Source organism: Hemiscyllium ocellatum, chromosome 8 (genome assembly GCF_020745735.1).
Source record: "Hemiscyllium ocellatum isolate sHemOce1 chromosome 8, sHemOce1.pat.X.cur, whole genome shotgun sequence".
Taxonomy (NCBI): domain Eukaryota; kingdom Metazoa; phylum Chordata; class Chondrichthyes; order Orectolobiformes; family Hemiscylliidae; genus Hemiscyllium; species Hemiscyllium ocellatum.
The window spans coordinates 72,464,767-72,479,159 of record NC_083408.1 but is presented as its reverse complement, the minus strand read 5'-3'; the positions used below and the strand labels follow the sequence as shown (position 1 = coordinate 72,479,159).

The following is a 14,393-nucleotide window of genomic DNA, read 5'->3' as shown; positions in this document are numbered from 1 at the left end:
GCAGATGAGTCTTGTCACATCACACTGGAGGTAGTAGAATGGCACAACGAGCATGGGGTGGAAGGCAAAGAGAAGGCAAACCCTGCCACAGTTCTGGAGGAAAGGGAAGGGTCGAGTACTACATCTATTCTAAGTTGAGGAGAAAGGAAGATACATCAGATGTGCTAGTATTCTCATTATTCAAACAGAATCCAATAGGGAGGTAAAAGGGAGTTTGAAAGAGTTAGTATTTAGTCTCTGTTTTGGTAGAGGGTGGTACAGAAAACAGCACCATTATCTATATCCACTGGTTTGATGACAATGTTAAGGTTGAACCTGAAAGAACAAAGTACTGCAGAGAGGAATAATTTCTCCCTCATCCAAAACTGAAACAGTTAATGCAACCTTCTAGCATGACAATCAAGAGATCGAGAGAGGGCAAGAATCCTAAGGAAGGAGTCCAGGTGGAGAAAGAATGCAGGAGATAAGTAAAAGGGTTTGCGCTGTGTGGGGAGCACGCTTGGCCAAAGAAATGGGACACAGGGTGATATGAACAGTATTGAGCTCAGCTTTACATGGACCTTAAAATTCTTATAGGATGGAGGCTAATGGTGATGAAACTTAGGCTTTTGTTAAAGACAGATAGATTAGGGGCAAGGAGAGCAGAGTCAGAATTGTGAATAGAGACAAGGGCAAGATTATTAGAAGGGACAAAGTCAAAAGAAAGGAGAAGGGTCAATTGGGCTGTTAGTATCCAATAAAGTTAAGCTTACAATCACAGTCATACTTGAAAGAAAGAAACACTTTTGCTGAATGAGTAGTTTTAATCAATCCACAAATGTAACCCAAAGCTTCCAGTTGCTTGTCACTGAAATATTCTACTTTTCTTGGCCTCTTGCTTTATTCCCACAAAGATCCACATAAGCTCAAGAAACAGCACCTTATCTCTCAAATGGGCACTTTATGACCTTCTCGACCTAAAATCAAGTTAACATTTAAATTATAATCAGTGTCCCATCTCGTGTTTTGTTTTCTTTCCTCGTTCCTCTGACCACCCCTTTATTTTCTTTGCTTTTGGAGAGGAGTTTCTTTAGATCCTGCCTTCACTCTTTTCCCGGACACATCTTTTATTTTCTGTCCCATATCCAGTTCTTTTATTTTTGCACAATTAAACTTGTCATTTTGTACCATGTCTCCCCAAGTGGTTAGAAAGGTTTTCCCTTCATACTTTTTCTACACTTTTCTTTCAAATGCTCAAAATCCATCACATTTCTCACTTTTCAGAGACACTTTGTAAATTGCTTTTCTCCTCACAGATACTGCTAAACCTGCTGAGTATTTATAAGCAGTGTTTTATTTCAGATTTTCAACATCAACAGTTTTTTGGCAGAAATCAATAAATTGACCCATTTCGAGTATGACTGAGATATTAATTTCGTCTACCCAGTGGACAATTTCTACCCAAGTCGTCCAAATACATGCTCTCCTCCAAAACTGGTAACGGATACTTAGAGGCAGCAGTAATTACGATGAACTTTTCTCCATTTCTAAATTTATCAAGTTATTCAAACAAAGTATTTAAACATATCACTCAAATTCGGCGAGATGGAAAATCAGCAATTTGAATTATATCTATTTTCGCTCTATTTCTAAGCTGAAAGCAATAATGAAGTGTTTTATAATATCAAACATCTGAAAAATGACATTTTTATAAGTATTAGATGAAAATTCTGATAAGAATCAATCTTTAAAAAATGACCATTATTGTCATGTTTTGTATGTTGAATCATTTAACAAATTAGCTCCTTGCTACTGCTCAAGTATAATATGCTAAACAAATCTCATGCATTTCACCAAGAAAGCTTAAGTAAACTTTAGAAGGCATGTAGATTTCTTAAACAACTGTTTTCATTAAAAAAAATCGTGATGCTTTCATAACATTATCAGTTTGGTATTTACATGACTTGCTATACTTGATTGTGAATCAGAAAGTGTAAGCAAACGTTTTGTACACCAAGTTCTAAAAATACAGATTAATTGCGAATGTTAAACTAGAGTTAACATATAAGACTGTTAACAAAATACACAAAATTTGTGCCCATCTCAAGCAAACAGGTGGTAGGATAAAGACTTTTTATAAACTTAAATCCAAAAACACCTTTCAGAAAGGGGTTATTTTCTATTGCAAGTTATAAAATAGCTCCTATACACAAAGCAATTATGACATATAAATTTGAATCCATGCACTGAATATTTTATTTTACATTATTTACAGGTACATATTACAGAGCTACAATTAATTCTTTTTTTTGCTACAATTAGTGTTATTCCACTGAATTAGAGTCTTTAATATGCATGACTAATTTTACGTATATGAATAAAATTTGCTGAAAGATCTTCAAAATAACGTGGAGGCACAGAAACCAGCCTTTCATAGGTTGAGGTAGAAACTGAAAATGGTGACTTAAAGATGTTCACTGCTTGTAACATAAATCATTTTCCAACTTTGAAGTTGAAAGAATAAATGGTGAAATGGGATGATTTTCCAAATTATTTGAGCCAGAAGATTGTGGAGAATAAAAATTAAAATTATCTTTGAAAAATTTACGTGTTTTATTACATTTCATAAACTATGACTGCACGTGTATAAAAACACCTTTGCTATACACTATGTGAAAAGATTAAAATATGAAAAAGTTCTAGTGTTGCATCTAAACAGATAAGCTTTACAAATTAAAAATTGGACAGAAAGTGCTTACATGGTGTCTTTGTACAAAGAGTGTAGGAGTGTAAGGTCGAAATTATATACTACAATATGCTTCTGCATACAAACAGCTTATAAAGAAACATTTTCTCCCTTTTAGCCCCAAGCTTCAATAACATAAATGCAACTAAATGACACATTACCTGTTTTTTTTTCCCCCACAAAGTATATGATCTTTCTTACAATTGGCAGATTAATAAATAAAGCTTTTAAATATTCAATTTAACACTATACTATGGCAGACTTCAAGCTGTACACTCTTGCAGTGGGTGCATTAAAAATCCTATAAAATTGTTGCAATATTAAGCAAGGGAAGGATTCCAAAGACACAGATTTAGTACTCAAAGTAATTTAGATAATATACAACATAGAACATTATAAAGCACTAAATTTTGCTGCAAAATATTTATAAAATATAAGGTTTAAGAAGATAGTTATGAGAAAGTGTGGCACTTTAAGAACACTGCAGCATATTTTCATTATGAATTACTGTGCTTTTATAATTAGAAATTGGATCTTTCTAAATTCAGTTAATCAGAGCTTTTATGAAGCAAATTTGACATATCAGATCAACCACACAGTGGCTGAATTTCTTAATGAAGCCATATCCAGCTACCAAATTTACTTCTTTGCTGAGAAAATCTACCTCATGATTGAATCAAATATTAAAGTACACCAAAAACAAGGCTACAGCAGTCACAGCCGGACTTCTTTTTTGTTTATGTTTCCCTCACTGAATCTTCATATTTGGAAGCTGTTGTGTTTGTCCCATTTTAAGGAACAGTCACCGTGATTAAGTTCCTTGGTGTTGCTTAGTAACTATTTTCGTGGCCAGCAAGGATGTAGAGATTGCTGTGGGCTGTAGGATTGTCCGTTGGTCGACTTTCTAGCACTACAACCCTGCAATAAAAGTAAACCATATAGTTAGGATTTTCTTGAAAAATACAAAGCCTAATTATATTTATAAAACATGATTGCCAGAATCAGACATTTTTCTTTCGAAGCAAGTTAATCTACAGTGCAGCAAGATTAAAAGGAGTTTTTTAAAAAAAAACTCAACTTGCAAAGGTTTATGAGCAACCCTTTCCTACTCTTACAACCTCCTCCAAGGGAAGGTATCAGTCTGGAATTCCTGAAGGGCTTATGCCCGAAACGTCGATTCTCCTGCTCCTTTGATGCTGTCTGACCTGCTGTGCTTTTCCAGCAACACATTTTTCAGCTCTGATCTCCAGCATCTGCAGTCCTCACTTTCTCCTCCTGGAATTCACTATAGAATATATTTCACTGAGTCTAACTATATTAAAATCATGTTAGGTTTGCAAGTTTACCATTAGGTATTCCTGCATCTTACTATTTAAGGGGTGGATAGGTTTGTTCACAATGCCAAAACAATCATTTGCTGAAGAATGCAATTACAGCCTGATACAACATATTTTTTGCTTTAACTTCCTGTCAGGAGCACTTGACCTACTGATATGCTAAGCATTGTAACCTTCAGGTGGCAAACACTACGCAAAGCACAAAAACTAACATTCTTAACAAAAAAGGCAATTTTTCCAGTGGGCTATGTTGGAATTTGGAATTTACAAAAGTCAATTAACCCTTTTATCCATTCTCACTCATGTTCTGAATTTATTAAGTTTAAGCAGAACTTGAACAGCAATATCAAAGCACAGCAGTATTATTATCATTTTGCTTTGGGTCAAAGCACACAATATCCAATTGTGTATTATCACTGGCCATATCTCCTCTGGCGTAATAGGCACACCACTTGGAAAAGATGTTCTCCTCTGCATGCAGCCAGATTGATTCAGTCCAAAGAAAAATATTTCAATCTCCACAGACATCTCTCAACTCTTCAGCACAAATTCAACAACAAAAAGAGCTGCAGCAATATATGAAGTTGGTTTTCAAGTGGAAATTGGGTGTATATTAAAAGGAGAAATTTTCAAGACACGGGTCAAAGAGTAGGAAAATAGAATGAACTGGACAGCTGTTTCAAAGATACACAATTGTGCAATTCAACAAGTCTCACTCTGCTGTGGTTTTGCATCTCAAAAACAGAGGAGTACAGTTCACATTCAAAATCGTATAGGGTAGATATAGTTTAAATTATATATTTAAAATTTGAAACCTCATAAGGAACGAAGACCATATGGTTAATCTTTGATCTGTCAGTTAAAATAATATTCCCATCAAGTTACAAAAGTTTTCAAATATAATTATAATTCTATTGAACCTGCTCACATGAAAATAACTGATTTACAGCAATAATTTACATGGTTAAATATTTCTTACAGTGTACCTAACATTTTTAAACATTTTAAAGCTATTATTTGCAGTTTTTTCTAATTCATCAAGCAGGAATATTCTATTTATTTCGAATCTCAGCTCAAATCAATTTGTTTAAATGAAGTATTTAGCTGGAAAATATATAGCTAAAATGGACTAATCTACCAGACTTGAAAAGTTAAATTGTAAAATTTAGATGAAATATATGGATTATCCCTCATTTTACCAGATATGCGTGAAAGTAAACACATTATATATTATGTATGGAACAATACATCAGTGATAAACCATCATGTCTGAAAGCAAAGAGAGCAGGTCAGGCAGACTAGAGCTATAATCATGATCTACAATTGTTTGGCTGTGTAGAAACATTAGAGAAGCCCAGTTCCTATAGGTGTAGACAGGGAAGAGCACAAAGGTTCCCTAAACAGAGTCAAAACTAACCAGCAGTTTCAGACTTGAGAATTTTTAAACTATAAATAGGCCACTATTAAATATCATCTCACAAATTATTCACTTTGTTAAAGTTATCAAACTGCTTGCTTTCATTTACTAAATTGAGAGTAATCAGCAAAAAGCAATCCCAGAAATGGAATGTTAAGGAGACTGGGTGCAAAGGAGGTTTAAAACATGTTGCTAAACTGGACTATTTACAAAGAGAGACTGAACAGACTAATGTTGGTTTATTTAAAGCAAAGGAGATTGAGCGGGATCATGATTGAGAAGGATAAAATTATGAGGGCATTGACAAGATAGACAAGAAGGAAGTTTTCCCCCGGATGGAGGGATCATTGACTGGGCAAATAGATTTAAGGTAAGGGGCAGAAGGTTTAGAAAAGATGCGAAGAAAAACATTTTCATTTAGATGGAGGAGGAAGTTTGGAACTCTGTGTCTGTAAGGGTAGTAGAGGGAAAAACCCTCAACATTTAAGAAGCATTTAGATGTGCACTTGTGATACCAAGGCATACAAAGCTATGGGCCAAGTGTTGGAACATGGAATCAGAATAGTTTGAAGGTTGTTTTTAAAAACAATGGCTGGAAGGACCTTTGTCAACGTTGTCAATCTCTATGACTCTGTTAATATGTAAACAAAATAGTTTCACTGAGCTCAAGTTATGTGGCATTTAATCAAAGATTTACAGCAATTAAATGGTGTAAGTGAACTTGTAAATCATGCAAACTAGGTACTAAACTAGTTCCTAAGCAAACACCTTGAATGACTTTCTAGTAGTAAATTATCGATTTTATTCTGCACTATGCACTCCTTTTATACAAAATGCAATTGTTCCAATTCCAGGAGAGTGCAAAGGGTCTGTGAGGAGTGTTTATATAAAATTGCTGTTGCAAGTATCCAGTTTGTTCAAAAGCAGTATCTTTAGGTTTTTTTGTGTGACTACTTGCGCAAACACATTTAATATGCAAAATGGCCTGAGCCATACCTTCCAGGGAGCTGCACACATGTAACTTTATGGGAACAGTGATGTTGAATAAGCATTGTAGCTGTTTAATGACAACTACTATGTGCACAAGTTTACACTTTTGCAGCTGAAAATTGCAACAGCTTGAGACTCAAATGAAAGCAGAGACAAAGACATTTGAACTGACAGAATAAATCAGATTGCAGCATTGTCCCAATTTGGTATTTTATTTAAACTGACAAAATAGCAATTACATTTCAGGATTGCTCAAAAACAGAAGTATTATAGAGATACATGTATTTCCCTATTCATCAAAAACAAAACAATTATCTTGGTTATTAGTGATAGTTTCAAAGGTACAATGAACTTGCACATAGTAATTCCACATCTAAAAGTAATGGGATGAAATGCTTCTCATATTGGCTACTTCTTGGGTAAAATGGAAAAGAAGTACATAATGTATTATCAAACTTGGGTTTAGAAAAGCTGTCAGGAATGAGAGGATCTTCAAAGGTCATGTTCATAGACAACAGCAAAATACAGAAGGAGAAAGTTGTGTGCTGTACCTCTCTCTTTATATCTCTAGAATCGAAATATTTAACCTAATTGTCAAATGCTATAAAGACTGTATACATACAATAACTTAGTTTTACAGACAATATCTTTTTAATTAGCCAAATACATAATGGCTTCTTACCTATCAGATCCTAAGAGATGAAAGACTCTGCTTTTATCAGATATCTCCTGGGTAACCTGATTTGGAACATTCAGCAATAAATTAATTACATTTCTAAATTTTTACATTTAAAATAATCCTCAAAATGGCTTTAAAACACTTGCAAAGTATGCACAGAGTGGACTGAAATATACAAGGTGCTGCAAAGCTACAGGGAGGATTTATCATTCAAGTTGGCTCAAAAACCTACATTCTTTTCATTTTTGCAGACTCCATGCAAAATTGCAGCACTTTGTACAACAAATTTGTATACAACAGTACAAAATATTACAAAATATAGAAACCTGCAGTATTTGAACTGCACTAAATGATACGCTTAATCCCAAGATGTATAACTATTGTTTCTCGATGTGTGAACTATTTGCTATTATTCTGTTCAGTAATACAACAGTAGTTTGAAACATAATTTTCTTTAAGTGCTTGATTTTACTTAAGATGAATTTAGTTACTAAGTTTTGTGCAGTTTAATAGTGCAAAACCAAATTAATTTCGATTTTAAACGGTTGTCCTCCAGAGATTCTGAAGATTATTTTGGTGTCTTAAGAAATACCAACACCCACTAGTTCACACATTTTGAATGAAAAGACCTGTTATCATCTATTGATATGCAACTTAACTCAGAATACTGTCTATAGGGACAAGAGTTGATTAGCAATCAAAAGCAAATTTGGAGGTAAACCTAAAAAGGGTAGAGATTAAAAATATAGCAATAACAATTCCAAAACCAGAGTAGGAGACTTAAGTATAGCATAATTCAGCCCATCTCTAACATTACTATATTTTCAAGTACAGTATACACTGTGCACATGACTTATTCTAATTTGAATCCTAATGGAGAGTAAGTCATTAACATTTTGGATCTGACAATGCAAGTCAATGATTTATCATCAAATGCATAGAGTCCACCGCACACTCTGCTAATATCTCAAATGCCAGTTCAATAAAAGCAATTATACTATAGGTCATTTACAAACAATCTACCGCTCCCAGAATTAGATACTAACATTGTATTTGTTGTTACCAAGGTGCTTGTTGACTGTTTACATTTCATCACTTCATTTGTATACATGACTTACAATGCTTTATTAAAACCCTTTGTGTTGACTAATCCTTCTTGGAAAAGGTTTGCTGTACATGAGTAAATCATTCCATAATTTCCATAAGCTCCAAATTAAGATCTGAATGTTGTGGTTCTGTTTGCCGAGCTGGGAATTTGTGTTGCAGACGTTTCATCCCTTGTCTAGGTGTCACCTAGACAAGGGACGAAACATCGTCAATACAAATTCCCAGCTCGGCAAACAGAACCACAACAACGAGCACCTGACCTACAAATCTTTCACAAACTTTAAGATCAGAATCTATCCTTTCAGAACATATACCCCCAAATAACTAATGAGAAAGTAGTAACAAAGACTGCTATATTACTCAAACAAATAACTTAGAAAAGAATGGAAAATATGTACACAAGGACAGTATTAGGCTTGGCCATGATTCCCAGAAATCAATAGTGTTCACAGTTTTGAGCACAGGGAAATATTGAAGGGATTTGTTTTATAATAAACTCTAAGGTGTTCACAACAGTCTTAGTTATCTTGGTACAAAGTACCATTGCACATTGCTTGTTGAGGGCAAAGTCCTATCTTCACTATAAGGATATCCTTCATGTTCTGAGGCACTTTCATTGTGCTAAATAGGCAGACTTCAAAGAGATCTAGCAACTCAAAACTGGGCATTCCTGAGGCACTATAGTCCATCATCAACAACATAATTGTATCCAACTACAATCTGTAACCTCATAACATGACATATTTCCTCACTCTACCCTCACCATTAAGCTGAGAGATCAACCCTGTTTCAATGTTAAGTGCAGGACAGCATATCACCAGACATACTTAACAATAGAGGTATCAGTTTGGTAACACAGAATTACTTGCAAGCCAAACAATGGAAGCAGCATGCAATATAGTTGGGCTAAGTGATCCCACAAACAACAGATCAGATCTCAGATTTCAGTCCTGATAATGGCCAATCAAACAACTAACAGAAGGCGGGGGCTTTTCAAATATCCTCAATGATGAAGGAAAAAAAAATCTGAAATATCTTCCACCAGAATTGCCAGGTGGATTATTTTCAACAGCCTCCTGCTGAGATCCCTGTATTTCAAATGCCAGTCTTCAGACGACCTGATTCACTCCATGTGATATAAAGAAACAGTTGAAGACATTTGATACTGCAAAAGCTACAGCCCTAACAACATTCCAATAGTAGTACTGAAGAAGTTTGATCGAGAACTTGCTATGCCCCCAAGTCAATCTGTTCCAGTCCAACAACACTGAAACCTCCCAGACAATGTGGAAAATTGTCCAGGTATATACACAAAACAGCCAATTATCACCCTTTCAGTCTGTTCTCAAACAAAGTGACGTAAAGGGTTGAAATTTTATCAAGCCACATTTGCAAAAGAATAATCTGCTCTCTGATGCTTAGTTTTGACTCTACTACGGACATATGGATCCTGACCTCATTACGGTCTTGGTTCAAATGCAAACAAAGAGTGAAACTCAAGATATGAGAGGAATGTGACTGCCCTTGACATCAAGACTTGGGACAATGCTGTCACTTTAAAAGATTATTTTGTCCTTGGTTTTTTTTTTGAAGAGACGTCATAAAGGCAGAGGTGCGAGGAGTGTAGGGAGTTCAACAATGGATGGGGAGCAGCCAGTTCGCCAGTTCAGGTTTTTTTTCAAAAGCTGTAGCAGTCACAAGATGTTACTGTCCAGAAGAGTTGCAAGCTTCAGTAAAGGATTCTTCTCATTTTCTCTGAAATTTCTCTCTGGGTGTTGCTCCACCTGCCTGTAAGCATCGGTGTTTGAACTTACGTTTTTGCCAAGGGGTGTGTTTAGGGATGTGACAGTATTGGAACAATTAATTCGTAATAGTTACTGGGTTAGTTAAGTTACTGTATTGAGTCCTGGTTAAGTTTCTGCATTAGAATAGTTAATTAGTAATAGTTATTGTATCGACTTGCTTAAGTTTTCCAATAGTTGTCATTCTAAATTCTGCTTTCTTTTGTTCAGGTGTCAGCTGTAATGTTTAGATAAAGCCAGGTGGTTCGACCAGTTGCATTACACCCTCTGGAACACTTACTTCACATCTGCCTTTAAAATAAGAAAATATTAGGGTCTAAGCTACCTTCTTAAAATATTTTGAAGGGGTCTGGCCTGGTCCATATCAGACTATATTTGATAGTGTGGAAACAGGTCTTGCGGCCCAACAAGCTGTTAGAGGACAATGATTTCAGTGTCCAAGCATCTTCAGCTGCTTCATCAATGACCTTCCAACCACCACAAGGTCGGAAGAAGGAACAGTTGCACAACTTTTAGCACCATTTGGACTCCTCAAATACTGAAATAGTCGGTGCTCAAATGCAAAGGCTGGCACAACATCCAAGCTTGGGATTATACATAGCAAGTAATGTTTACATCACAGAAGTGCCAGCCAATAATCATTTCCAACAAGAGAATCTAACCAAATGCTCTTGACATTCAATGGAACCAGCATCGCTGAATGCCCAACTGTCAACATCCTTATGTGTGCATGCGCTTGCACAGGAGTATCCCATTAACCATAAATGACATCAATCAGCTACATGAATACTGTGAAGGGGCTTTATGGCACATTGATAGTGCCCCTAACTATAGACCAGAAAATCTGGGTTCAAATCCATCTAATTCAACATGTGTCATAACATGTCTAAACAGGTTAAAGACTTTTTTTTTGAAACCTAAATACCATGACCCAGAGCAGGTCAGAGGCTACAAATTCTGCAGTAAGTAACTCATCTCCTATCTCCAAGGCCTGATCACCATTCACAAGGCACAAGTCAAGAGTTGCATGGAATACTTAGCTGGATGAGTGCAACTCCAACAACAGTCAAGAAGCTCAACAGCATCCTAAACAAAACAGCCTGCTTGACTGGCGCCACATCCACCATATTTAACATTTGTGCGCTTCACCACCAATGCATAGCAGCAATAGTGCATACTATCTACAGATGTACTGCAGTAACCCACCATAGCTCCTTCAACAGCAATTTCCAAACCCACAACCACTACCACTTAGAGAACAAAGGCAACAGATCCATGGGAATATTTCTATTTGCAAGTTCCCCTCTAAGTCGCAAGCTCTGACTTGGAACTATATTAGTGGTCCTTCACTGTTGCTACGTCAAAATCATGGAACACTTACCCCCAGCATAGAGGTCACTTGCACCACAGGAACTGCAACGTTTTAATGTAGCAGCTCATTTCTGAGACAATTTGAGATGGGAAATAAATGGTGAACTCAGCAATGACACGCACATCATATAAAGAAATATTTTTAAAAATTGCTCTGAAGGAATACTTTTTTAAAATCACATTTTGTGTTTCTATCTGAGCAATTTGGAGCATCTATCAGAGGGGCAAAGAGACTTGGCAGTTCAAGTCCAGGATTTTTTCGAGGTAAACTTACGGGTTGAGTCAGTAGTTAGGAAGGCAAATGCAATAATGGCATCTACTTTGAGAAGACTTGAATATAAAAGCAGGGAAATATTTCTGAGGCTCCACAAGGCTCTGGACAGGCCACATTTGGTGTACTGTGTGCAGTGTTTGGCACATATCTCAGGAAGGATGTACTGGCCCTGCAGTGTGTTAAGAGGACGTTCGCGAGAATGGTCCCAGGAATGAAAAGCTTAACATACAAGGAATGTTTACACGCAACAGAGTTTAGAAGGATGGCAGGGATTAAATTGAAACTTTTAGAATATTGAATGGCTTGGGCAGTGTAGATGTTGGGAAAATGCTTTCATTGGTCAGAGAGACTCGGACCCAAGGACACAGCCTTAGAGTAAAGGAAGACCTTTTAGAACCCAGATAAGAAGAAACTTTTTCAGTCAGAGAGTGGTGAATCTATGAAATTCACCATCACAGAAGGCTGTGGAGGCCAGGGCATTGAGTGTATTTAAGACTGAGGTAGATAGGTTCTTGATTGTCGTGGGGATCGTGGGTTACAGGGAAAAGGCGGGAGAATGGAGATGAGAAACTTATCAGCTGTGATTGAATGGCAGAACAGACTCGATGGGCTGAATGGCCTAAATTCTGCTCTTATGTTTTATGGTCTCACGGGCAAAAGTCAATGTCTCAATAAGAAACAGGAGAAAGAATAAGTGTAGATTCTTGCATGTGGAGCGTGGAACAGGCAGCACATAAGGCCCCAACAACCACAGTTCTAAGGGGTTGCTTGGGGCTCAGGGTTAGGGTGACAGCAGCACCACCTCCTTGAGTGGATTGCTAAGAACACGTTTGTTCATGCGGAGACATAATATCACTGTTGTGGTACACTGAACGATGACATAATTTCGGAGAGACAAAAGTCAATAAAAACAAGTCCTGCAATAAGTAATCAATCAATCAGTCAGTCATTTGGCAACTGTGGAAGTAATTGTAGGTGGACTTACTTCATTTGACTTGAAGCTTTTACCCTGCATACCATGCTTCCAGAAAGCCAGTATACTATCCTGAAGACACACTGATAAAAGAGGGGCAGGTCAAAGAAAGGCTTTTAGCATAAATAAAATGAAATAAGCATATTTGAATCTGCTTAGCATCTAGCTCTTGTTACGATTATAAGTCTAATTAGAAGATTTTCTCAATTCTAAACTACACAACTCAAAACTCCAGATAACTGCAATTAAAACACTTGCACACCAAAATGTTGAGATTTTTCTCCGTAAAATATTTTTGAAGTGTCTAAATATCCAATTACCAAAATAAACATTGAGTTATTAAATTTTTAACAACACAAGAAGCCATTATTTTATTCACAGAAGTATACCCACTTAGACAAGGGATTGAAAGCTGTGGAATGTCACAAAGGAATCATACTTACTGACAGTATATATTAATGGCTTGGATAAGAAAAGTGATTTTGGAAGGGTTGCAACTCATTTAAGGTCAATAGTTACCAGGAGAATTTAAAACTCACTTTAATCCTGAGTAACCTATCAACTAATCCCTGGTTCATCTTAACCTCAGCAGATCAAACAACCTCTCCTGCAACTGGTCAATCACCCTCACCCAGGTCTGACCCACTCTTCAATCCTCAACCTCAAGATGACACACCACATCCTGAATCGACCTGACCCAGTGGACTGCAATCCCCAACTCCACTGGACCAGACACCAAACCGGCCAGATATGTCTCGACTGATACAACTCGCCTGACAGTACCACTTGACATACCACAAAACGCATTCACAATAGACAATAGGTGCAGGAGTAGGCCATTCAGCCCTTCGAGCCTGCACCACCATTCAATATGATCATGGCTGATCATTCCTAATTAGTATCCTCTTCCTGCCTTATCTCCATAACCCTCGATTCCACTATCCTTGAGAGCTCTATCCAACTCTTTCTTAAATGAATCCAGAGACTGGGCCTCCACTGTCCTCTGGGGCAGAGCATTCTACACAGCCACCACTCTCACGGTGAAGAAGATTCTCCTCATCTCTGTCCTAAATGATGTACCCCGTATTTTTAAGCTGTGTCCTCTGGTTCGGCACTCACCCATCAGCGGAAACATGTTTCCTCCTGCCAGAGTGTCCAGTCCTTTCATAATCTTATATGTCTCAATCAGATCCCCTCTCAGTCTTCTAAACTCAAAGGTATACAAGCCCAGTCGCTTCAGTCTTTCAGTGTAAGGTAATCCCTCCATTCCAGGAATTGACCTCGTGAACCTACGCTGCACTCCCTCAATAGCCAGAATGTCTTTCCTCAAATTTGGAGACCAGAACTGCACACAGTACTCCAGGTGTGGTCTCACCAGGGCCCTGTACAGCTGCAGAAGCACCTCTTTGCTTCTATACTCAATTCCTCTTGTCATGAAGGCCAGCATGCTATTAGCCTTCTTCACTACCTGCTGTACCTGCATGCTTGCCTTCATTGACTGGTGTACAAGAACACCCAGATCTCTCTGTATTGCCCCTTTACCTAAATTGATTCCATTTAGGTAGTAATCTGCCGTCCAGTCCTTGCCACCAAAGTGGATAACCATACATTTATCCACATTAAACTGCATCTGCCATGCATCTGCCCACTCACCTAACTTGTCCAGGTCACCCTGTAATCTCCTAACATCCTCATCACATTTCACCCTGCCACCCAGT

The 14,393-nt window shown here is 37.2% G+C and overlaps 1 protein-coding gene across 1 annotated transcript in view; it reads right to left on the bottom strand.

The window, feature by feature from the left end:
• Window positions 1-2,211: 2,211 nt before the first annotated feature.
• map4k5 (mitogen-activated protein kinase kinase kinase kinase 5) overlaps window positions 2,212-14,393 on the bottom strand; it is a 184,635-nt gene continuing 172,453 nt past the window's right edge. Inside the window, exons 31-33 of the mRNA XM_060829188.1 lie at window positions 12,688-12,758; window positions 7,152-7,207; window positions 2,212-3,643 (exon numbers count right to left, since the gene is read on the bottom strand). Of these exons, the coding sequence (XP_060685171.1) occupies window positions 3,556-3,643; window positions 7,152-7,207; window positions 12,688-12,758 (215 nt within the window). The 3' untranslated portion in view covers window positions 2,212-3,555. The remainder of the gene's footprint in view (window positions 3,644-7,151; window positions 7,208-12,687; window positions 12,759-14,393) is intronic.